Source organism: Lytechinus variegatus, chromosome 4, assembly GCF_018143015.1.
Source record: "Lytechinus variegatus isolate NC3 chromosome 4, Lvar_3.0, whole genome shotgun sequence".
In the NCBI taxonomy this organism is placed as follows: domain Eukaryota; kingdom Metazoa; phylum Echinodermata; class Echinoidea; order Temnopleuroida; family Toxopneustidae; genus Lytechinus; species Lytechinus variegatus.
This window is the reverse complement of record NC_054743.1, coordinates 39306193-39333035: the sequence shown is the minus strand read 5'-3', so window position 1 is coordinate 39333035 and position 26843 is coordinate 39306193. Positions and strand designations below refer to the sequence as shown.

The window sequence follows — 26843 nt, the reverse complement described above, 5'->3', positions numbered from 1 at the left end:
TGTATTCTGTTTGCAAAGCTCTGACCAAATGTCAGATTTCTTTCTCATTTCATGATATGCATGCTAGAGGGGAAATCCCTGGTAATGATGTCATACATAAGGTACCGTCTCAACATTGTATTGACTGCAGATATGTAGCTTAAAATACTTTTGGCATGTATTAATATACAAGTTAAAGAAGCTTATAAGAGAGAAGTTGGATTAATTTTCACCAGGGCTCCGTAACACAAAGCTTAGCGATAAATAGCAAATATGAGAGAGCACTTGTGATTGGTTCCTGGTCGGTATTTTGCGCCAAATGCACATGTAATATTGATCTTGATTGGTCAGTTCATTTAGTGATTGATCGCTAATCTTTGTGTTATGGAGCCCAGATCTGCTTTTCGAATAGAAGAGCAAAGAAAGCAATATGTTGGTGAGTGAAGTTACCACCCTAAAGACATGTCAAATAGAAAATAAGTAGAAAATCTCATGTTCCCAAGTTATCAGAATATTATGTTTTACCTGAGAGTATGCACTACTGTGAAACCCAACTTCAAGCTAATGCTGATATTTGTGCTGAACCTTCCCCACCCTCCCCCCCCCAAAAAAAAAAACATAACAACTTTCCCCCATACATATGTGTGTGTATTTGAGTTTTGTCAGACGTGTATTAATCAGATATGATTATTCACGTCTGGGACCGACCTTTAACGTCACCATCCGAGAGGCGTGACCAGGGCTCGAACCTCAAACTCTGCATCAATTTGTAACTTCCCCACATAGCTTGGATTACAGGCGCACGCCACAACGCCCCATACATAATGTGAAGAGAGGAGTATATATACATGTATATATAGGAAAATAGTTTGTTCATGTTTATAAATTACAGTAACCTTTATTTAGAAGTAATCTACCATTTTTTTTTAATCTAAAGGAAACTCAGTGCCTGCATTCCCTTCTCATGACTACGACACTCCCACCGAAGAAACCCCACCTCCGTACTACTCCGATAAAATCTATAAGGACACCAAGCGAAGAAACGACGAGGACAGACTTCCACAGGGCCACGTTGTAGAGGCCGACATCGAGGACGGCAGGTTGGTGATATCATCATCGTCGTCGTCATCGCTGCTGAGATCCCCTTCGCCGTCACCTTCCAGAATCTCTCAGGGCCTGGAGAGTCCTCCAACGAGAGACGAAGACGGAGACGGGAGCAGCCAGCCCGATCTGTCGTTACCCATCGAGAAACTCAGCGAGCGGGAGAGGTTGAGGATAACTCGGGAGAACATGCTCGGCGACGGGGTGATCGTCAAGAACTTATCCGCCGATGACGGCTGTAGGGTGAAGAGGTTGAGCTCGGACTCGCGATTCGTCGAAGGCAAGCAGCTGAATGAACCTATCATGGAGTTAACGGAAAGCACGGTGGTGCAGAACATTGATGCGCATTCCAATGACGAGACCAGCGACGAGGAGAACGGCGATGGGGACTCGACGACGGAGGCGACCACCCCCTCGGGATCGGTATCGGTAAGTGGGGTGGGGCCAATCGATTTCTGGAACGCCCATTCCTCCGAAGACCACCTCCCTCCTGCACATGCACTTGCACAGGTAATCACCCTCTCTTTCTCTCACTTCCCACAGTCTCACTCTTGTCATTGTTACAACACAATGGCCCGAATTCACAAAGGTGGTTTTGAAAACCCGCGGTTAAATCCATGGTTTATGTAGATTTCCTGTATAAATTACGCTTAATTTAGGGGGTATCGGGCATTGAAAAAAAAAAGTCCAATGCTGATGCGCGCTTTCGTCACAGTGTGCCAAATTGACACCTGTTGCCGTGGTTATTCACGCTATTTTATTAATGAGTCCACTGTTTTTATTCACGAGTCCACTCTTCAAAGAGTGGACTCATTAATAAATAGTGTATTTAACCATGGTAACAGGCGTTAATTTGGCGCACTGTGACAAAAACTCGCATCAGCATTGGATATCTTTTATACACGTGCCCGTTACGCGCTAAATTAAGCGTAATTTATACAGGAAATCTGCATAAACCATGGATTTAACCGTGGGTTTTCAAAACCACCTTTGTGAATTCAGACCAATGTATTATATCTTCTTAGAGTTGTATAGGTGTCATTAATAACAAAAAATATCTCCCGTTTTCAAAACAAGACAGAACAAACAAGATGCAGGATTTAACCAAATTTGATTCCTGTAAAACACATGTCTTCCATAGACCCTAACCCACATTATAACAGCCAAAGGGCTCAATGAATTAATAAAAAAATATTCTCACCCATGTCTTGATTTATGAGGTGATCTTCACTTCTTACTCAAAATTTTCTTAGAATTGCAACCCTTTGCTTTTTCACCTCAGGTGTCTTTTATTAGAAGACTCCAGGATATAATAATTTGTGAAATACATTTATGTTGGAAGTGAATTCTCAATTTCTCCTCTACTGTATAGATGGAGTTGGGAGAAGGTTTAGCTCAATGATTACCATTAGCCTTTACAGAGAATCATCTTGATCTCGTTCAAAGCATTCCACTGTCTTTTATTCGTTCATTGAAGTAGTTTTAAATAAGCAATATAAAACACTCTTAAATCTGTCTTGCCACAAGATGAAATTAATATCTAGTATAGCTCTTTCCATTTTTGTTTTTAATTGCAAACCATGATATTCAATTCTTGACTGGATAGATTTCTGTCTGCTTATTTGAGTAGTCTATGCATTTCAGACTCTTTCTAGGTCTTGTGCAAAGATAACATTGAAAACAATTATTGAAGGTCGGCTACTCGTTGAGAGCTTGTTGTATCACGTTGTGTTGTAACATGACACTGGGAACTTTGAAACTTTCTAGCCTTTAACACACCTTGCATGGATAAATAATAAATTAATTTTCGGTTATTTTCCTACCGATCCTTAGTATGATATTCCACTACTTGTCTCTGTTCTGTCACTTGATGAAACCCCCATTTTCTGTTAATAATATTCCTAATCCCTTCAGTATAATGCATGTTGTGTATATGTGTAGTGAACCCCCTTTTAACACCATCACAAACTCAATTGCACTTCACATAGTTTGGCAACCCATGGTACATTTTCTGTATATTCTGTAAGATTGGAAGGGGCAGCTACCCTTCTGTTAATCTGTTGTCACCTCTTGGTAGTGGATCCTGTCTTCCACTGCATAAGTTTAGCATGAATGTTTATACTGAACTGGGGCCCGTCTCACAAAGAGTTGCGATTGATCCGATTAATCGCAACTATGGAAAGCCAGCAAAGTCAACATAAAAAAAGTTTATTCAAATTTTTTTGTAGATATGAATGTATATCCATATACCATTGATTTCTTGACAATTTGGTGTGTTCTCCTAGGACATTTTGCAAGTTTCATGTAGAAAAAATTATGACACTGATGGATTTCCATAGAGTCACGATTGATCGGATCAATCGTAACTCTTTGTAAGATGGGGCCCTGGTATTACTGTGATAGAAACTTGCTGTTATAGTAATCTCATGGAATACTGACTATTGATTGGCTGACGGAGCAACGTGCCATATTCAACAGCCAATCGAAATCCAGTATTCCATGAAAAGTTACTATAATGCCAAAGTTAGTCATTCTTATGTAATACTGGCTTTCGATTGGCTGTTGGAGCAACATGCCATATTCAACAGCCAATCACACTCCAGTATTCCATGAAAAGTTATTACTATAGCAAAGTTAGTATTACAATAAGTAGTAGAAGTATGTCTTTTACATGGCACGGCACTGGTCTATGGGGGGGGGGCAGTGTTCGTAAACATAAGTTATTCACAATTTTATCCATGCAGTTCTTACACTTGAAAGTTTTTTTTTATTTAATGTTTAAACACAGTGGGGTGGAATTTTCAATTGCCCTCACTAATTTTAATTTTAAGAAATATGTTTTTCGCATTCTGTTATAAACAAGACTTTTTTTTCATTTTTAAAGATTGAGTTTCAACCTTACTTTTTTAACTTTAGCTTCTGAGAGTCCATGTGATTGAGCATCTGATTCAACACTGAAGTTACACATGAGAATTAAAATATTCAAACGGTATAACGAAACACTACCCAGACTTGATAAGTGTTGGATGTATGAAGATATTCAAAAACACTGGTGAAATGGTTCACTCAAAGTGGTTTTTAACTAGCCCCCCCCCAAAAAAAAAAAGAAAAGAGGAAAATTTTAGAAAAAATTCTCAATGATTTCTTTTGAAGATAGAATGCTGGAAAGTAGGGTAGTCTTTTTGTCATTCAAGTCAAAATTACCAAGAAAAAAGGAATGAAGTGTGATATATATTATTATACAGATTTTGGCAAAAATCTAAAACGAATTGGGAAGTTTTTGATATGTTTCTCCATCCTATGCCAAGATAAATGTATCCTTTATTTGATGAGAGCTCCTACCTAATGCATGCCAGAAAGAAATGAAAAACTTCCATGATGCTCTTATTAATATAACAGATGCGTGTATATAATTAATATGAATGAAATATCTGTCAAAGTTAAGTGGCTTTGAATATGGTATGTAGTAAACACAGGGTAACCAAGGAACTTGTCTTCAAAATGATGCCAATTTGGCACTTATTGGAATGCACAGACCATTAATGCTTCCACTGATTGTAAAATGTCTGATGCAAATTGGAAACAAATCCTTCAGACACTGACATATTCATCATGATCAAACTAATATTTCCTCAACATTACTGAAGATACACATGAGATAATATAAACAAAAATAATCAATCCAAATGGAATTAATAATTATATATCCCGCCATTTCAAGATTCTGCTGTACTGTTTGCCAAAAATTAAATCAATTGATAAATCTAATGCTTCCTATCTATCATTAGCGAAGAAAAGTTGAAAAAATCAAGGTGTCGTCAGGAGATGAGTGTTGCATTGTGGGATGGCATCCACTTGGTCTGCATTCTATTTGTCTAATGACATCATGGCTAAAGACATTAGTGCCCCATAGCACAAAAGTTTGTGATTAATTGCTAATTTGAAAGAACAATTCTGATTGGTTCCTAGTAAGTCTACTCGGCAAAATGCAAATGCAACAATGATCTTGATAGGCCATTTAATTTAGCAATTAATAGAAACCTTTTTTTATCGGGCCTTGGTCTATTATCAGTTTGGGGTAATTACCATTTGGTCCAAATATTAACTTGGTCTAATACTCACCTGGTCTAACTGTATGGGTGGTCCAATTTCCATTTTGTCGAATGTCCACCTTGTCTGCTCATTATTTTGTACTTTATAAAAAATTTGGTTCATAAACAATTATCATTGATAAGATCTTTAAAACAAAATGATAGATTAGTAAATAAAATTACCTGACTTGTAGGTGGGTCGTGGTGTAGTGGTTCTCACTCTCGCCTTTGTAACAGAGGGTCGTGGGTTCGAATCCCAGCTATGGGATTCAAATTCCTTTGAATATTCTCTGTGAAACACACATATTACTTCTTGGCATGAAATGTTTGGAGATGGAAGTTATAACTTATGCAGTGTTTATCAAAGGTGATGGTTATAAGGAAGGTGTAATTAGGGCTCAAACCACTATGTGCGTAGCTAGTAGAATCTTTTTACTACCATTCTATGCCCCGTACTCCCCTCCTTCTCTCCCCTTTTCTTTTCTCTTCTCTCTTCTCTTTCTCTCTTCCCCTCTTTATTTACATCCCTCTCTCACTTACACTTCCCTTCCCTCTTTTTCACACTGCACGTATCTCCACCCCTTCTGTCAATCTCTGCTGTTCCCCCCCTCCCATCTAAATCTTTACTTAACATTAAAGCCAACATATTGTCAGGGTGAACTTCACCTATGACCCCCATAAATATGATAATGATTATAATATTAATGATTATAATATTCAGTCCTCACTTTTATCTACAGCAAGACAAATAAAAAAAAATAAATGTTCATTAATATGCTTTGAGTCTTATAAAATATTCAGAGGTGCATTAACAACGCATGACATCGTGATGATGTCATTATGATGTCATAAGGTGTGTTAAATGTCATAATGGTTTGCCAATGTTTATTAATCACTTCAGGTCCAGAAAAAAATGCTCAGAGTTGTGTCAGACAAACTCACAATGTCATAATGATGTCATGATGTCATGAATCATGTTTAATGTTGTCTTAATAATTTGCCAATGACAACATGAGTCCTGTTATAAGTCAGTCAGTGCAAATATGTAGATGTTAGTTACTTTTGTGTGTTAATCTAAGAAATTCATTGGTCTAAAGTATTGTTTTTTCAACATTTTTCCTTTGAAGCCTCAAATCCAGTTGACTCTGTACATAAAATGTTGCTTTGTTTTAAGGATTCTGGTAAAATTGATCAACTTAGCCATACCCCAAGATGTTTTGAAATAATTTTTGTCAGAAAAATACTTTTGATTATTTTTCCTTCTTTTTCTCTCTCTTTCACTTCATCACTATGACTCGTATATTTCTAGAGATATCGTTTCCAATTGTTGGTTTTCATTTCATTATTTTCATCAGTAGTATAAAGTTTTTTTTTCCTTACTATCTAGACCCAAGCAACGTTAACAAGAGTACCAGAGGAATCACAGATGCCTCCTTATCTTAATCAGGTAATTTTATTTACGATTCTATCATCATACAATAGTCGTCAAATCTTAGATAATTGTTTGATCATTTATTCAAATTGGATTGACTTTCTTATAGATTTATGTTTTTTAAGGAGGAGGGGGGGGGGTAAAGTCATTATCAAGATGAGTCATTCCTTTCTTTGAGTTTTACTTTATTTCTCAAGTCTTCAGTTCCCTCTTCTTTGACATCAAATTCTATGTATGATGTCCTGTTTATCCTAAAATGCTAGATGTTTATTATCGCACATATGTATAATCTGTTGTAGAACCATCCTCATGTTCTTCTATATCTCATTTGCATTAAAATCTGGTAACATCAACATTATATATGTATATGAAGATCCATTATAAAATACATAACAGCCCATTATCTCTGAGTCTGCACAAATGTTTCATATCATTATAGTGATAGCGCACAATCACTTCATTTCCATTACAGTATACATTACGATCCATTATATTATTTTCTGTTCATACTCATAACTTTCAAAAAAGACATCATTTGGTGTCAGAACTCTGGGTTGGTGTCATTCAAGTCAAGTGTACAACAGACTTGAGGTTGTTGCTGTGTTTGTTGCTGCACTAGCGCAGAGGCGATGGTCGGCTGCTTTTCACCAGATCAATGTGACCAGAACGGCGTGAAGGAAAACTGTGTGAAGCTTTGGAGCGGATTTCTTCTTTTTTTTCTTGATAATAAAACAATGCTATGCTTTGGAGTGGCATTCTTTGTTCTTTTTCTCAATACAAAAATGGAACGGAAATTTGAGTGTAAAAATTTGAAATTTGAGTGTAAAAATGGGGGTCCCCTTTGTGGCACATACCCACTATGCATTATATATTGAGTGCCCCCCCCCCCCCCCCCCCCCCGGGTCTCTTGTCAGCACTTCTCAAGAAACATGTATACATCCACTATAAATTGGTTGTAGCACCTGGATAGAATGCAAGAAAAATTGTGAGTCAATTCAAAGAAGAGTTTGTCGGTTGGTAGTCGATAGATATATACAGAATTGGTACTGCCATTGAACCTTCTACTTCCTATAATTAATATTGGTTTGTTGGTATTGGAGAAATCTTTTCCTCAGAATAAAAAGTAATGTGATAGGATATTTGAAGAGGTTATTTGGAAGTTTTTGATCTTTGAATTCTGTATGTTTGCCAAATCATAATCAATATTATTAGTTATAAGGATTTTTTTTTTTTTTGGGGGGGTAGTTTGCAATTATTCAGCTCCAGTAAATAATGTTAAGGGTGTTCTTATTCAATGGTGATGTTGTACTTCATTGCATTTCATCAATTAAAGAGATTTTTTTCTCAAAAGAAAAATTCAAAGGGTAAAAGATTACTGGGTTGGATTGATCTCAAATTGTGCCATTGATAAAACTGAACTTTGATCTGTTACTTTAAGTTCACAAAATAAGGATTAATTTTTGACAGGATGATGAAAAATATTTAAACCGTTTTATACGGATTGTGGTGATGTAAGTTTGAATCTTCGAGGGTAATCTAATTAAAATTTAGGGTTCCTCATTCCAAAATTGTTCCCTGTTGGAAAAACCCCCCAGACTTCCTGGATTGAAAAGAAAGTTCTTTGACCTTAAAGTGCAAAATCTTGTTAACATTTTTTGTAAAAAATTGTGATTCATGTTATATTTATGTGAGCTACACTCTGTATCTGAACATGAATCATAACGATATGTTTCGATGTGAGAAATGGGGGTATATTGAGAGGACTTTGTTATCTAACTTTTCTTCCTGTAGCCGTGTGAGAAGATCTATTGAACTCCATATGCAGGAAAGGGGGAGAGGGGCAGTTAGACTGTGTAGCCATGAGATAGGGTATTTCATGTCCAACTATTTTCTTGAAGGCATGAAACAAGAAAGCACTGGCGACATGGATCGCAGATGCCGCCATGAGATAAGGTGATATAGCCACTTGGAAGAAGCTTCCATAGGTTGGGCAAAAAAATCTACATGGATATTTTTGGTTCTCCGGGACAGATGTTTGGCAGTCTTGTGAAGCTAAATCCTCATTATTCTTGGCAGGCGACAGTGATGTCACAATTTTCATAGGACTTTCATGCCTTTACTCTGGGGATGTTTGCCAATGTAAGGATGTACAAAGGAAAGAGGGGAACGGGGATATTTTCATAGTGTTTATGCAACCACAGAGGACATAGATGTAGATAAAGCAGCGGATGGTTGTGTTTTTCTTCAAAAGAAGGCTTCCGAGAGAAATGGAACCCGTATGTTTGTAGCAGATTAAAACATGAACTTGCTGCTGACGTGGTCGAACATTTGGACTGCATTTCACAGTTCCTATCTCACTGTGGCCGATGTTTATAGACTGTTCCATCGCTCACTGCAAGAACTTCCTTCTAGAAACACTGAGATTTATCTGGTGCAAAAGATTCAAAGACAAGCCACCATGAAGTATTTTTAGCCCTCAATATATCCTATATTTTTTATGGTGAATTTGCAGAATACCCCTGACCACTTCTACTGAAATTGCAATTGATTGTGTGAAGCAGGTTTTACAGCCTTTCTAAGGATATAGACTGATGTCTTTGAGAAATCATCCAGGACTATGGATTGAAACAGAACTGCCTGAAGGAACCCTTCTGCAGCCTCCCTGCTTTGTAGGATTAAAAGGTTACTAGGATCAACCATAAATCACTTCACTTCTGTAGTTTGTTTTTCACACTTGGCTAAGGTTGTTCAGGATTACCTTTTCTTGATCTACGTTGAGTGATGCCACCGACCTGTTTTTCCTAAGGTGCTGCTTCAGGTTTCCCCCTCCCCCTCCTCTAACACCCAAATGATTTGACAATTATCTAAACCCACATTCTGGCACTTCGGCGGACCTGTTTTGTCATATTGCACAGGGTATCACAGTTTCCTAGAGACACAACCATTAGTGATATTCTTTGATCACTTGCCTTATGGATTATCATGCACTTCTTCAAAATTGTTCCAAGGTCTCCAAAACTTTCAATCAGTGTTGAAAAAATTCTATGGGATTCTTAATGTCTAATGTGGATTAGTTGTAGTACACTGTCTTGTAGATTTGGAGGGTATTTGCATCAAATTGTGATTTACTGATGAAATAAGTCCTGTTGTGCCAAGGATAACAAGGAGCGTGGATTTGAAGGAAGCTCTACCAGTACCTACATGCAAGTGGTAGTCTTTTCATCATGATGGATAGATTTAGTGAACTCTTGTGAAATCTAGGCTACTTTCCTCAGTGTATTTGGCAACTTGCTCACATCATAACTCTTTATCTGATGCATGTGACTTTAGATTACATCTCTAGCTCTCAAACCTATAAACAAACAAAAATTAAATCATCGCTCACATCATCGCTTAATGATATATTCATCTGGCATTCATCTCATCAAAATCACATCCGAAGAAAATAAATACAGAGCACCTGTTATTTGTGTCCAGACTGCCGTTGCAGCCACTACTTCCACAACCACTACCACACACACCACATCCCCAGATAGGCCAAACCAAGTTGATATCAACACCACCAACAACATGGCCAACATGTCTATGGATTTCTCTTTCCTCAAACGACGCCAGACCCCCAAGAAGTCCCTCAAGGTCATGATTAGCAGTCGCAGCCCCCGCCTCCTCCGCAAGTTCACCCGCTCCCCGGTGGTGGCCTACTCCTCCAGGGGGGCTAGTAGCCCCTGGTCCAACCTCTCCTCCCCTATGACATCTTCCGATGGGTCCCTGTCTGGGTATGAGGTGAGAGCAAGAAGGGTCTAACTCGCATGGAAGCCTGTCTGCATGAGATTTGCATTAACAGTACTAAGAACAGCATCTTTTTTTTTCTTTTTTTCTCCAAGATATTTTCAGTTTGGCCCTTACTAATAGTTCTTGAATAATCTCTAGTGAAAATCATAAGGATATTAGCTTCTAAACATTTAATTTGATACAGATACAGAACATCAATTGAGCTTATCTTAAATATACTTTAGACCACACATTTGCAAGTGCTACTTGTGTCCTACTTCAACAGGGGCACATTCTTTAATCCACCCTTAAGAATGTCTCCCCCTATATGCACACATTTGTGTATATTTGCTTTGAAATGAGCAAACAAAGATGCTCATGAATTATTTCATACATCTTCTTCATAATTGATATCAGATTAAGAAGACGAAATATAGTACTTCGTAGACGTTTTGACTAAAGTCTTGGACTAAAATTGGGGTAACTCATGAATGCAATCCAGTTCATGCAATAGAATGTTATTGTAATTAACAGAAGGAAGCAAATGACATACATGTAGATATGTGACATTTCCTGTAAAAGACAGAATGCACCTGTCACGTATACCAATGTCATTGCAATACCATGATGCATGCCTGACATATCTCTTACCAAGATGAGTACTCCTGAATAAACCTAGGCTGAGAAGAAGAATATAGATAAGATGTTATGAATATCGATAACTCAAATTTGGTACCAATGGAAATTAGCTAAAGACTTCAATGTCAATTCATAACAAGTTAAGTTACACTCATTTCTTTTTTGTGAAAGCAGGGGTCATCTTGGTGAAAGAGGGTCACATTTGGTGTGCATCAGACATCATTCTTAATTCTCGTATTGTTACATTAATGTTCATATTGTACATCTATTACAGTATTGTTATCATTCTCAGCAACATACAGCATTCAAACTTGATTTTAGAAATTTACAGTATAATTTAATAAAGCTGAATAACCTGACATAATTCTGTCTCTTGATAATAAAAATGGAGAATGTATTGATGTTGGAAGTAAGCTATTGACTACAAATTCTTTGCCCAGATCTGACATATTTGTGTAAAATAAATATTGCAATTGTATATTTTTAGTTTTGCTAAAAAAGTGACCCTGGTTTTTTGTATTTTACGGTCGTTCCAATATGGACAGCATTTTAAGGCCTTATGAAAAAAATGAGGCAAGTTTGTATGTACATGAATGTAGATTATCATTCTTTACCTGATTTGAGTTTAGCAAGTCGTCTTCGTCATTCTATATTGACACTCATGCTAACATTTTACTGTGACTGATTAACATTATTCATTACACTAATATGGCATGTGCATGAGTAGTATGGATGACCTAATTTATCATATGGTTATTGCATCATGTATACTTGTGTCCTGTCTTTCAAAGAGTTACGATTGATCCGATCAACCAAAATTATGGATGGCCAGCAACGTCAACATCTAAGATGCAAATTTATTCAAAGTATTTTCTAGATATGAAGTCATACATTCATCCTACTTTTGAAGATTCAGTGTGATTCTCTTTGTTTACTAGGGAGATTTTGCAAATTTCTTGGAAAACAAATTACATTTGAGATGAATTGTATCAATCGTTACTCTTTGTAAGACGTGACCCAGTACTATCTGGACCTGGGGGCCGTTTCATAAAGCTGTTCGTAAGTTAAGAACGACTTTAAGAACGACTGGTGATCCTTTCTTACGCGTTACCATCGTCATTGAATATAACATTTACCACAAGAAAGGATCACCAGTCGTTCTTAAGTCGCTCTTAACTTACGAACAGCTTTATGAAACACCCACCCGGTTCAATAAACTTTGTAATAAATGCTAAGATTCGTGACAAATTTTTTCCAGCCAATCAAATATGACCACTTCAGTCAATTATTAATCACTAATTACTTGCGATTGCTGACAGGTTTGTCTGAAACCACGATCTGCATTCACACAGCATCATGGACCAACCCTAACATTTTCTTTCTTTTTTTTTGTATATTTGCAAATAATCGCATTTTAGATAATGATCAGTAGGACATTCACAGGCTACTTAATGAGAAAATGAGGGAAATCTGTGACCTGATTTCATAAATAGTATTCCTCTAACAGCATACAAATGCTTTAACATGACTGGCGCATCATACTTGGAATCAGTCCAAAATCTATCATGGAAGATAATATCATTGTGAAATCTAAACAATGGGCCTTAGATTATTATCATTCAGTACTGATTTCTAAGTGCGATTATCAATCCTTTTCCTGTCGCCATACGGTAGCCAGATTTTCGCCGGAAGAGGTCGTACTTTCTTGTGATCCTAATTTAACTTTAGTAAGAAAATATGCATGATGATCTAATAGAATTATTTCAAATTGACCTGCTAGGAATCTTTGCAGTGAAGTTGACTTTGCCAGTGTATGGATTTTTCAGCTTTGAAAATAAGTCTATTATTTTTACTAGATGTTTACATTTGTTGAGAATGCAATGAATTAACATAAGGTTTCTGATTTCAAAATGATTTAGATGTTTTTCAATGATATCCTTACAATGAGAACAATGTGAAAGTAAATGGAGAGGCCAGCAATATGAGTAAGGGCTTAAGTGAGAATATATTATCAAAAATAGTCAATGAGTTTGACTCTACAATGCTTTTTTGTCACTGAAAGTTAGTCAGTATCAATTTTTTTCTATCAAACTATTTAACGTGATGATAACAAGATTTCCATCCCGAACTTTTTATTATAGCCCTTTCACTTTTTTTAAGAAATACATTTGATTAACCTGTCCCTTTTGGATGAAAAGTTCCATGTTGGAGGTTTCTCAACAAATAATTGATTTCCTTGTTTCTCCATGGTGAAGTATGAATACAGAGATTGATTAATCTTTTTTTTTTTTCAGAGAGGAAGTGATAGTCCTAGCAGTAGTCTTGGTAGGAGCACGGTTAGTTCAACAACAAGTGACGATTTCAGTAGTAGTGATGGTAAGTGTTGAGTATGTTTTATTTTATTTAGATGAAAGAAAACAGAGGCGGAAAGAAAATAAAGTAAGTAGAGAGTAAGTAGTAATTTAGATGAAAAAACAGAGGCGGAAAGAAAATAAAGTAAGTAGAGAGTAAGTAGTAATTTAGATGAAAGAAAACAGAGGCGGAAAGAAAATAAAGTAAGTAGAGAGTGAGTAGTAATTTAGATGAAAGAAAACAGAGGCGGAAAGAAAATAAAGTAAGTAGAGATTAAGTAGTACTTTAGATGAAAGAAAAGAAATTAAGTAGAGAGTAGGTAGTAATTTAGATGAAAGAAAACAAAGGCGGAAAGAAAAGAAAGAAAGAAAGAAAGAAAGAAAGAAAGAAAGAAAGAAAGAAAAAGAAAGAAAAAAGGAAGAGATAAGGAAGGTAGAAAAATGGAAAAAAGTGAAAAAGAGGATGCATAGAAATGCAGCAGTATAGAATATCACACTAATACAAAGCGTCTCAGCAGAAAAAAGAAGACTTGTTCTGGATGAATATAATCCTTACAATGCCTCTAAGAAACGTGCCATATTTGAATAAGTCGAGTATGAAGGAAGGTGGTTTGCTCAAATTTGAGAAGGCGATGATGGAATGAGATGACCTGATAATAGGGTGTGCCTTCCAGAAACATGTCGTCAGGTGGGTGGCTCATCTTACTGGAACAAACCTTTGTCATTTGTAGAACATCTTGTCTGGCCTGATCCACGAATGCTGCATTTCTTATGTATATAGGCTCCTGAAAAATTGTGTGAAAAGGGTTTGACTGGAATGATGTTGAATGAAATATAACTGGCTGTAGAGTCAAATTTTTGTAGTTGGTGAAAAGATGTTTCCAAAGGGTTATCAACATTTATTTTTGTTTTTAAAGGAAAATAAAGGGGGAAAAAGGAAAGGAAAAGAAAGGGGAAAAAACCATGAGGACATAAAACTTATGAAAGTCACTGAATAAAAGAGATAATGTGAAAGTAGTATAATATGATGGTGTAGATTTCAGAAATTGTTTGATAAAAGAGATTACTATGGAATTTGTTTTTATCCTTTGGCATTTTAATGGGTCGATTATAAGAATTTTTTGGGACAGACTTATGATTTTGTTGTATTACTTTTGTCTATTCTTAATTTATGTTTTCCCCAAGGCAGTAATCAAAAAGTATTTTTGAGGTTCTAATGAAAGTAATGATTCTTATTAATAAAACAGTTGTTCAGTTGTTTTCAATTCATTTTCTTCATAAATGCCATTCTTCTTCCCATCTGTTGTAATAGGTCCATCTACAAGAAGACAACAGTCGCACAGCCCCGACGTTCAACTCAAACCTACTCTATTCTGTTCGGTAGCAAGGGCAAAGACAGACTACATTCCCAGCCCATACGACACAGGAGCACTGGCATTCAAGGTAAAGAGCTTTCTCATGTATTGCACACAAAGTAGGTCCTGCTGATAGGATGTCAAAAGCAGGGAAGGTACTTGTCTGCAGATACAAACCCTAACTGGATCTTTAGAATGTCTGTATTGAAACAAGTCTACAATGGAGTCCTTTTGCATAATCTTTCTTACCATGCAAGTGCTCTATGCTGGTACAAGTAATGATTATACGAACACTGGAAATTGTTAAGATCGCCCATACCTGCTTATGTGTCCTCTGGTTTGAACAAGTTAATTACTTGTAAAGACTACTGATTTAAAAAAAAAGTACCTGCATAGGCCATTGGTTTTAAAAAGTTAGCTAGCTGTAAAGACCTTTGGTTTGAAAAGGTGATCTACCTGTAAACACCACCCACTGGATTTAAAAAGTTAAATTATTTTGAATTCCAACTTTCAGAAAGGAGACTTGGTGTACATCACCCGCAAGCCCTCAGGGGGTTACTGGGAAGGGGTGTGTCAGAACAAGAGTGGCAAGTTCAAGTTTACGTTCGTGGAAGAGCTGAGTAGAGAGGAGATGCCCGGCCTGGAAGGGGGGCATACTTTCCCCCTTGGTCCTAACCAAACCAATGCTTCTTATGTGTTGCATCTGCAAAGTGTTGAAGAGCTACTCAGAAGGATAGAGTGCGATGTGAGTACATTGTTTTGTTCTGCTGTGTGATTTTTTTCTTTTACTGCGCTGCTTGCTTTTGAGACCAAATTTGCAACGCCTGGTACTCAAATAAAACTGCCTGGGGACGAAATGAAAAGCAAGATGAAAATCTTTTAGAGATTGCATGTAAAAAAAGTTAATTCATATAGAGGGCTGTGTTTTTTTCTTGACAGTCGGGACAGCCTATTAATTGAACACATGTAAATGAAATATCCTGTTACTAGGTCCACTAGAAAGAATCATTGATGATCTTAGCCTTTCGTTTTAGAGGAACATGTTCATTTACAGTGGATTATTGTAATGACTTTTTTATTATTGTTGTTTGTCATGATTGTGCACAATTGCACAATAAAATGTTCATGGTATTGACAGAAAATGGAGCTGTAAGTTCAAAAAAAAAATTTCAAACAATAAAATGTTCATGGTATTGACAGAAAATGGAGTTGTAAGTTCAATTTTTTTTTACCATACTGCCTTGCAGAGGAGATTACATTGCCCACTACCATCATGCAGCACTCGTGAGGCGTTGAATCATGGAAGTAAATGGTTGGAGTAACATCGAAATGCAAATTTTTTCATGTAGCTTTCAATTTCTAAAGAAGTACAAAATAATACACAGGTGCACTATAGCCTTTGATGGCCACTTGTGGTGCCGCCAGTTTATTGGAAACTGTTTGTAGTTGGGTAGGAATGAATCTTTTGTCTACAATCTGCAAGGAAATGGCAAAGAAATACATGCTTGACATATCTTATCCCTGCGGCATCAAACATGGCTTTAAATGAAATAAGTGAGTTGGTACTCCTTCCTATTTTATCTCCATGGTTGAATTGAACCCCCCCCCCCCCCGAGATAAGCCAAAAATGCTAGGTTAATGGGAGACCAGGGCCCTGTTGTACAAAGAGTTATGATTGATCCGATAAATCACAACTATGGACGGCAAGCAACGTCAACATCTATTATGCATGTTTGTTCAAAATATTTTCTAGCTGTGATGTACTACTCATTCATTCATTGTTTTCTTGAAAATTCACTGCGCTTCTCTTTGCATAAAAAGGGGATTGTGCAGATTTTTCATAGAAAAAATTATGACACTGATGGATTTCCAGAGTTACGTTTGATCGGATCAATTGTAACTCTTTGTACAACAGGGCCCAGATAGGTACAAACAAACTTTTGATTCATCTATTCCCTTTCCCTTGCAGAAATACTTGTCAGATTTCAAGTCACGTGATCTAGCGTCGTTGGAGAGGTTCAAGAACCTGACGGAAGAGGATCTTGACAGTTTAGAGATTACCAACCTGGAACACAGGGTCAAACTATTGACTGTTGCCAAACTCTTATTGGAACCAATCAAAGGTAGGTCATTTGTGTCTGCCTTTTAGCTTTTAAGAGTTCTACATAACTAAAAAAAAACTTTGATGATATTCTGATATAAAAATTGTGCAATATTGAATATTTGATAATGGTTTTATGATTATTTTGGTATATATCGCAGTATGATATGCATATCATGTTTAACACAATATACCCAAATACTGTAAATTATGAAAAGTTAATCACTATTTACCACAAATGCTGTTATGTATTGCTTTAAACTAACTCAGAACTATGTACCTAAATGCCTGCTTTTCATGGACAGGCACCAATGAAAAACCTTCATAATGAATGTATATTTTGAATTGTAGACTTGGTAATGTGATATTATGTCATTAGCAATATTTTTGCTAGAAATTATCAACTGTTATTGAAATCAAATATCGACCAGCACTATTCATGAATGGCTACGAACCTTGAGCATTATGATTAAGTAAGCTGAAATCAGAGCTGCTAACTATTACAATTTGCCATTATTATATTTTTTCAACAAAATTACTGCATTAAGGTCTTTCTTCAAAATTTATGATTTCATGGGGTAACCCAGCCAAGGTCAAAGGTCATTTAGAGGTAAATGTTAGAAAATACAAGGTTTTGGGTCTCAAAATTACAGATTCTCATTCCAAGAGAAAAATAAGCAGATCTGGGGGGCGTTTCATGAAAGTCCCATTTTATCCGACAGTTACCATAGGAACAGTGCCTCTCAGCCAATCAAAATCATGGAAAGATTTCAGATCTGACAACTTGTTGGATGAAAATATTGATGAAACACCCTCCAGGTTATGCAGGAATTTACTGTAGTTGTCAGTACTTGTAGAAAAACCACATGAACAAAATTATTTTTATTCCTCCTGGATTTGTCTTGGTCTTTCTTTTTAAAGTTGACATTGTGTTAAGATTTTGATGTTGCACATACTGGTAGATGTTCCTGTTAGTTTCGGGGCTATATCGTTTATGGTTTCATAAAATTACGTTGTGAATATCTATCATTTTCAGGTGTTGATGTAAGGACATTATCAAGTAGTGCATTAGGAGAAGGCTCTATACCTCCCCCGATCCCATCCCAAAGGATAGATGACACAGACCTGAGCACTAGTATACATAAACTAAGGATAGCAGCTCGTGATTCTGGATTCTATGCAAGTACAGATGCAGGATTGTGTGGGGACAACTCCCAGTCTCCAGCTCGCAAGCATGGCAAGAACAGCATGAGCAGTCTAGAAATGCTTCGGGAATCGGGGTTGGGGAGCCTGTGTGCGGAAGAGGACGAGGGGCCTTCGCCAGAGGTCAGTGGAGTCCTTGCGCCAGGGTCGAACTGTAATAACTCCAATAATATATCAGGGATTTTGATCCCAGGAGTGGATGGACACTATTTGAGGATGTGCGACCAGTATTCTGGGCTTGACTCCTGGGGCTGGGGCGGTGAGGTCCCAAAGGACAAGCCCCTTAAACCGGTCAGGACAGACGTCAAGGCAGTGGACCTTCTCCAGAGGCATAGTCAATTCAACAACGGCGCTACTCCTGTCACTGTTGCAGCCATCTCACATACCACCCCTCCGCAGATCCTAGAGAACTATTACGAGTTTCCCTGGATGGACGATCGTAGCCTGCAAATGACGCGGCAGCAACGCTGCTCACCAAAGCATCAAGTGCATTCAAAGCTCACTCAGAGATCCAGTAGTCCCGTGCTTATGAACTACCCTCCAAGAACAGAGCAGAATCAACTCGTCATAGGGGATTCTGGATCGATCCAATGGAAGCGAAGTGCCTCTGTAGATGGCACCGTCACGTGTTCAAACGGGTGGTCTAGTACAGTCAATGGGGTCATGCCTTCCCCTCAGCTTCTCCGTGCCGTGGGGCAAACGGATACCTGTCCTGCCCTACTACTTAACAGTCGGAGGCGCAAGTCACGGAGCGTCTCACCCCACAAGAGGCAGAACAATAGAAAAGATACTGTATCACGGGACCCCATGCATGCCTCGCCGACGTTGCCTCTAAAGAAGATGCAGACGGGACTCGGTATGCACAGTCAGTCGTTGGAGAAACTGTTAGATGCGAAGTTGATGGCTGATGGCATTGACATTAGACAAGAACCTTACTCAGACAAGGTAAATAGTACATCATGCAGCTTTCTTGATGAAATTTAATATAATGGTCGAAACTTGAAATGATTCCCTCAAAAAATTATTTTGTCAAACTAGTGCAGTAATGTCCCTTTAAAAAATCCTACAGGCCCTGTGGTATTACAGCAAGTGATCAAAAAATTCTGTATTCCACTGTTTTCAGTTAATCCTTACACTAATTCAGTGTAAGATATTACAGATCAGCTTGTATTGATCATATGAAGGTAAAGATATCTTCCATCCTGCTAAATGCTGTGCAAATAATCTAGGATGATAATTTAGCCATGCTGATTCTGTCCCTGCACAAAATGCAGTTGTCTTTGCTTACTAACATAATTAACTAAAAGGAATGTTGTTATTCAGTGGCATATGCAGGATTTTTGTAAGGGGGGGGGTTTCAAGCTGAATGAAATGTTGACAACCAAAACATACCCCAAAATGGTCTTCACCACAAACTTAGGTCGTTTCTTATCCAAAAAAATTCACAAAAAAAAGGTCTTCAGCAAGAATGTTCAGTCGTTTCGTACCACCCAAAAAAAATTGACAAGCCAAAAACAAGGTCTTCAACCAAATTTTAGGGGGGGGGGTTGAATTTTAGGGGATGGTTTGGGGTATCAAAAAATGAAGGGGGGATTGAAACCCTGTAACCACCCCCTGCATATGCTACAGTTGTTATTTCATTCTTAATTCATGGGGACCCTCAATTACTAGTAGTCTTTTTTTTTTAGGCTCGGACATAATCTTCCATAGGCCTTTCCTGTACTGGACTCCTTAGCATAGGCACTTTCAATTCCTTTAAAGCACAGTCTGCCCAGCTTCAAGTTTGTTTTAATATTAAAACATAATAATATTTACTATTTGAATGGTTATTATACTTGATGATGCTCATGATCTTGATTGGTTTAAGTGTGTAACTTTCATTACCCAGGTCCTCGAACTCTGCACTTAGGAGTGATTACTTATTGCTATGAATATTTTTATTAATTTTTTTAAAGTGTGAGATCATCATTATTGCTCAAAGAAACTGAAACCAGATTTAAAATAATTATCACTTTCCAAATAGACTATCACTTTGTCTTCATTGGCCCACATGTGACACCAAAGTTAACTACTTTCCTATTTAATGACACTCATCTATTATCAAACCTACAACTAGTTTGATGTTCATCGAGCATAGATCTATTGAAAATTGCACGCACCTATCAAAGCGTCAGTTTTGGCCGGGACTTTGATTTTCTTTTCCAAGTAGAGCATTTTAAAGCGAATATCATCCAAAATGGTAGATTAGTATCATTAAGACCTCTTTATCCGGCTTCCCTCTGCTATTCGAAGCGTGTTAATCCTCTTTTCCTTTGCGCGTGGAAGGAATGGTCTCCTCATATCATACTTTAATCACATTGATTAATGTCCCACTCAAAGTCTTATTATAATCCTGTTTACCACAGTATAAATTCAATCATAATGAGACAACCCTTTCATATTAGCTGTTGCAAGGGTTTTAATCCAGATAATGTCAGGATTGGCAGACCCAAGTATAAACACTACTTTTTTCATAATTGCTGAAAAAACATCAAAGCCAGGAAGCAACCAGACGACAGACCACTTAAAGTTTTCCTTGAGGTACCTGGTAATGAGGATAATTTCCTAACCAAAAGGCACTCCATGTAGCTCACCAACAGTAGCGTACGCAGGATTTTTGAAAGGGAGGTTTTCAAGTTGACAAGCAAAAAAAAAGGAGGGGGGAGTTGAACCTCTGTAACCCACCCATGCATATGCCACTGCTCACCAAGTGAGAATCTACCCAGGATACCGGAATCCAAAACCCTGCTCTACTTACGGAGCTGCCACGCAGCAACCCTACACCATATTTGCTTTGCCAGTTTGTTGCCACCATCTTGGTTTCAATAGCCTGTTGCATAAGAGCATGAATTGCCATTTTTCTCTCCAATTTTTTTTACCTAGATGGGTTTTTGTGGCATCCCAGCGGCTCTGATCCAGCGCTATGCTGAAGAGGTCCAGATGAGAGTACCGGACGTTGCAGTCTGTCTGGAGGCACTTCGGGTCAAGTCTCTCATCGCAGAAGGTCGATGCTGGGTAAGGGATTGGAGCATGCTGCTATTTTAGAACATGTCATAAATGGGCAAATCCATTGAATGCATACAGCCGACCCTCTCTATATGTGTCCTCAATTCACAAAATTTTATAAATAAGTAAAAATGTGTAAGAATTCGTGGAATGGTTGGTCAATTGTAAACTACATACAAATACCATTTTAAAAACACACCTCATTGGTCTTGACAGATGCTACAATATGATGCATGTTTGTAATAACAATAGCCTAGCTAGACAATCTTTGATCTGTGAAAAGAGAATGCAAGTTTAGAATCAACTTTCCTCTTATACCACAATGATCATTAGATTTTCATCCACAATGCCTTTCCTTTTTTTCTAGTTTCGTAGTGACACCCTGGCTCACCAGGCTCAGCATGTGATCTATGCAGGACGTGGTTCAACGGTCTGTGATTGGCTGACCTATCTCGGTATGCCCATGTACGTGGACGCCTTCATCGGCGGTGGCTGGGACGAACTGGACATCCTGATGGACATGGAGGAGGAAGACCTGAGGCGGTGTGGAGTGACCGACCCCAAGCACACCAGGAGGCTGCGGACAGCCCTGGAGCACCTGAAGATGACCGCCAAAGTATGATGGCACCTTTCTGGGGTGTAGAGTAGCCTGGTTAGTTTCTATCGCTGCAGTGCCATGGACTATTGAGACGCATATGACGCTTTGCCGGTTGGTGGATGACAAGTGGTGAAGAGAGTTGGGGAAGTGCTCTGTTGGTGTGGTAACCTAAAGGAATGATTGCTATGGGTGACATTGTCATGGGAGCACAGATATACACAAGAATGTAGGGCATCAGGTGGCTACACAAATCATGTGACCTTGTCATATGCACTTGCTTCTTGCTGAGACTGTTCCAGAAGCAAGAGCTGTCAGATAAACCGTAAGAAGTGCATGTAGAGCTTCGGTTTGCACTGCACCAACCTCAGAAGCAGTCTGTTTTAGATGACATCATCCCTGTAGCGAGTTTGGCTTTCTGGAGAACTATGATTTGAATGCTTAAAATCAATCTAATATTGTTTTAAATCACAGATTGCAAGCCTCGCTTTGATAGTTATCTTCAAGATGAAGTCAATGCACTTCTGTATAGTTATTTGAATCTTGCTTATGTGTTAACTAATGAAATAAATTCCAGAATAATATAGATATTTTCAGAATGTATATTGCAAAATCATTCTCGCCCAATGATGGATAATTAAAGCTCCTTTATCCTATCGGATCATGGGATGTCCTGGATAACATAAGAAGAGGAACACTTTAATGCAAAGAGTCGTCGTGTCAGGACTAGTTTGGAATATGTTGTAATGACAGGAAATTACATGCTCTCATTTGTTGAAGCCAAGTACTTATACAAGCACATGTATTCAATATGTACGCACTTGAACCTGTTCATGTTTCCTTTTAATCAGATTTTAAAAGTGAAACTTCATGTTGTACAAAGTGGTCAAAGTCACTCCAGTTTTCAATATCACTCTCACATCAAATTTTAATTCCAAAATTTAATGATAATTTCAATGGAATTTCCTTCTTGCAGTTGTGTCATTATAGGTAAAAGAATGCAGTTAAAAAAATGAAATTATCCAAGATAAATATTGTCAAACAAAGAGTGAATAAATTCACTATTTTTTGTCTGTAGACTTGAAAATGACTTAAAAGTATTAATGATATTTAAAGAGAAATCAGGATTTGATTTTTTAAAATTCATTGTATTTTATTTAATTGTTCAGAATTTCTTGCCTACATGCCATGTATCATGTCATTATAGAATATATTTTAAATAGGCTTGAAAGGAATGAATTGTATTCATATTTAATGATAGTCACAGATCTGCAACCTATGTTTATCAGTGGACACTTATATGTATTGAGGGAAAATGAATAGGTTATCTATTCAGGGCCACTTGTTACATGGAGTTGTGAATGATCCAGTCAGTCTTAACTATGGAAAGCCAGCAACATCATAATTCTACCTTCAGAATTTTTTTACACATTGTCATGAGGAGCATAATGATTTGTCAAGATAATGATGTATGTTCCAGTATAGATCATTGTTAAAGCACAGCAATTATGTAGATTCAAGCATTAGAAAAAACGTTGGTTGTTGTGGCTTTCTATGGTTGTGTTTGATTGGATCGATTGCAACTCTTCGTGCGATGTGGCCTTGTCGAGTTTTAGAAACGACTGATGTTCAGTTAATGGAGGTTTGGTGCTAGCTACTCAGATTTTATACGGTGTCAAAACAATTCATTAATTTGCTTGCTCTTCCAGGTAGAAATCTTTGTGTTTGTTTTTTTGCTTTAGAGGTAATTGATGTTGTATTATTTTCAAAGAATTTTTAAAGGTCAGAGTTCTAATGTGATGTTTCATGAAAATGATGCCCGAAATTTACTTTCACAGTCTGCACTGTGGTGGGGAAATTATGTATTATCAACAGGGTTTCTGGTGTATCTTTTTTTTTTACTTCAAAATTCATGGAGATTTTCAGAGGAAAATGTGATTAGAAATGAGAATATACAAGGAGGGATTTCATAAAGCATTTTTTTTTTATTTTCTTAAAAAGGGAAAACCATCTTAAGATATGGCGTCGTTGAAGATGCCAACTCACTTTTCAACAAATGTGTTATTAAGGTCTACCTCTTTGAAGCCAACTTTGAACTCATTTATAAAAATTATATTTTGCTTTTGATTTTAAATTGTAACCTCAGTTGCACATCGTGGGAGGTCGCACCTCAAAAACTGAAACCCCTATTCCACAGAGAACAAGACCGCTGAAAGACCTTTGAAAGGCCATGAATTCTGGTTGATCTTTCAGAGGTCTCTCAACGAACCTACAATGGTCTTTGAGGTCTTACATGAGTCCTAACTAATCTTTCAGTGGTCTTCATGGGCTCCAAAACTTTTCGAAACAGTTCAAAACAGTCTTACAGGAAAATGGTCTTTCAGCAGTCTCTCAAGCAGTCTTTCGATGAACTTTCAAAGGTCTTAAGAGTCTTTCAATGATTTTTCGGCAGTCTCTCAAGATTTTTGCAGAGATCACTGCAAGACTCGTGAGAGATCATTGAAAGATCATTCAAAGACCAGGCAAAGTCCATGGAAAGAATTCTGAAAGATCACTTGTTGCATGAAAGATCTCTGAAAGACCATTGAAAGGTCTCTATAGGACTACTTTAAGACCAGTAAGACAAGAAATATAGGATCAGTCTTTCAGAGTTCTTTGAGGGGTCTTTCGGAGCCATTCCACAGAGATGACAAATTTCAGTAACCTTGAAGACCGCTGTAAGACCTCACCGATTATAAGTCTTTCAGTGGTCTTTCAATGGTCTCCGTTCTGTGGAAATGGGGGCCTTACGCATTGTGAAATGTGTTTTATTGGGCATTGATACAGATCTATTCATGGACATGATTCGATAGGTTATCCTGACATCAATGCAATATTTGCTAAATAGTAGATCTTGGGCCCAGTTTCACAAAGGTTAGTAATTGATCGTAGGGCTGATCTCTATGACTGATTGCATTGATTATTATGTATAATCAATTGTAAAAATCAGTCCCGTGATCAGTCACTAGGCTTTATGATACCGGGCCCTTATGCCCTGAAATCATATTGAAATTGCTACACTTCTAGGTGCTTCACACCCCACATGGCATGTGTCAAGTTCGTAACAAAACTCAATAAAACTACAAGATTTTTTTTTTTCAATTTATGTACATGTTTATGTGTGTGTCACTCATTACATTTTTTTTAAAAACCTTTATGTGCTTTTGTGACTGTCAGGGTGTCACAATGGCGTACTGCAATATCAGTTTTGTGCCTGCAAAATAATATATGTGCACATGGAATGGAGTGATGAATGAAATCATTGATGATGTCACTAATCTGTAAATGTTGTGTCTGTATATATATGCTAATTGTTTGCCAAATGGGGTTGTGATATATATTTTCTTACGGGCCTTACAATTTTGTCACTTCATTTTTGTGTAGGTTGTCTGTTCCTTATTCAATTTGTACATAAGAAAACAGAGGTACAATAGTCTAGAGGGAAAAGAGCATTTTCAGGATAACTTAAAACTGTTCGTCAGGATATAATCCCAGAAGCAAATTATCAGTGAAATCTGACGAAAAAGCAGCATATTGTAAAGTCATCTTTGTAGAAAATTAAAGTTGTGGGATTATTTTTCGAATAAAAATATATTTCTGAGTTGGGTAGATTGCTTATGATGGTGATGAAGTCACATTTCACTATGTTGGCCATACTGTTGAGTTGAAAACAGCTGTATAAATCATTTTTGTACCAGGAACAGGCACCTAAATGATTTGTATAGAAATTAACAAATTAGCACCATTATGGCACTAAAGGCGAATTGTGACTGCAGCATCATTACAAAGCATTTGTGTCCCCTGAATGTAGTGGGCAGGTGTGGTTGTCATGACATAAATCTGTCTAGGAAACTGTATTAATCAAAGTAAGTTTATTGCCGACATATCACAACTTCAACCCCCCCCTCCCCTTTTTTAGGGGGGGAGGCAACAACTTTCTCAGACTTTTATGGGCTTTGTACCTCTGGACAGGCTTTAAAACAAAGTTAATTCATTCTACACATATAGGGCCTATATTGTATTTCTAATTCTGTTGTATGGTATAATATAACCTCAGTTTATAAGTATTGCCTTCAAAAGTATGTCTTGCACTGACTTTGTAAATGAAATTGTATTCACCAGCTTCGGCTCACTTATTGTAAGTACGTGTACTGTATGCTCTCAGAAATGAAATGTTCAAAATATGTATGATAGTATGAACATATGTTTCACTCTGGTTGAATCGTACACTCATTTTTTCCACTGAATATACTGCATCTTTTTTTCTTGTATATAGCCATTATATCCTGTATATTAAGCAACCTCCATATGTACTTTACAATTTATGGGCTATTTGCATGCTGTATTGTAAACTGGAGTATTGATAAAGCTTGGTTTAATCAAGACTTCAATGGATATTGAAGAAAAGGATTATATAATATTAATATCAATGTATATAAATGGGAGATAATCAGTGCAATTTTGACATTATATTGGCTTTGTAGGAAAGCATCAGTAGCATAGTATTCCAAAAGTTGTTTAATTTATGAAGAAAATTCCAAGTCCTTTTAAAGTAGCTTCTGTATTCCACTGTAATGTGTAGTCTCATTTTAAGAAAAGAAATTTATAATATTTAAAATAAGTCTCTTTCTTATTTTCAGTTTTCTTGTACATTTGAATGACAATCAAGTAATATAAGTTGCAACTCACTGGATATATTTATGGTATTTTAAAAAAGTATTCCACGATACATGATAATTTTAAAGATATGAGTATATTAATTCAAGGGACGATTCACTTTTATCATATGGTCTCCAGCTTTTTTTAAAGGTTTGAAAGACGATTTATTCCTAGCTGTGTAAAGCAGATTAAAAGTGTCTGGTAATTTTTTTATTTTTTTAAATAATGGATCAACTGTTGATCAGAGCATGTAATATTCAGGCACTATTTTGTTTTTGAATGGAAATCATATTAGGAAGGTGTACAACGTACGGAATATCACGACAATGGACATTCGTGTTCATGTTCAACTGACTGGTAGAGTAGAATGTACATTGCATTTTTAATTTGGACAGTATAATGATCGCTAATTGCCATCAATCTGATCCAGACATAATTCATGTGTATACCTTCAAGTTGACATCTGGGGGGTTTTTCACAAA

At 37.1% G+C, this 26843-nt stretch overlaps 1 protein-coding gene across 1 annotated transcript in view; it reads left to right on the top strand.

Moving 5' to 3' along the window:
• Window positions 1–22799, top strand: part of LOC121412981 — a 69936-nt gene extending 47137 nt beyond the window's left edge. The window contains exons 7-16 of the mRNA XM_041605745.1: window positions 917–1590; window positions 6559–6618; window positions 10219–10386; window positions 13308–13389; window positions 14677–14807; window positions 15234–15464; window positions 16689–16842; window positions 17857–18968; window positions 20946–21077; window positions 21436–22799. Coding sequence (XP_041461679.1) covers window positions 917–1590; window positions 6559–6618; window positions 10219–10386; window positions 13308–13389; window positions 14677–14807; window positions 15234–15464; window positions 16689–16842; window positions 17857–18968; window positions 20946–21077; window positions 21436–21690 — 2999 coding nt within the window. The 3' untranslated portion in view covers window positions 21691–22799. The remainder of the gene's footprint in view (window positions 1–916; window positions 1591–6558; window positions 6619–10218; window positions 10387–13307; window positions 13390–14676; window positions 14808–15233; window positions 15465–16688; window positions 16843–17856; window positions 18969–20945; window positions 21078–21435) is intronic.
• Window positions 22800–26843: the final 4044 nt, after the last annotated feature.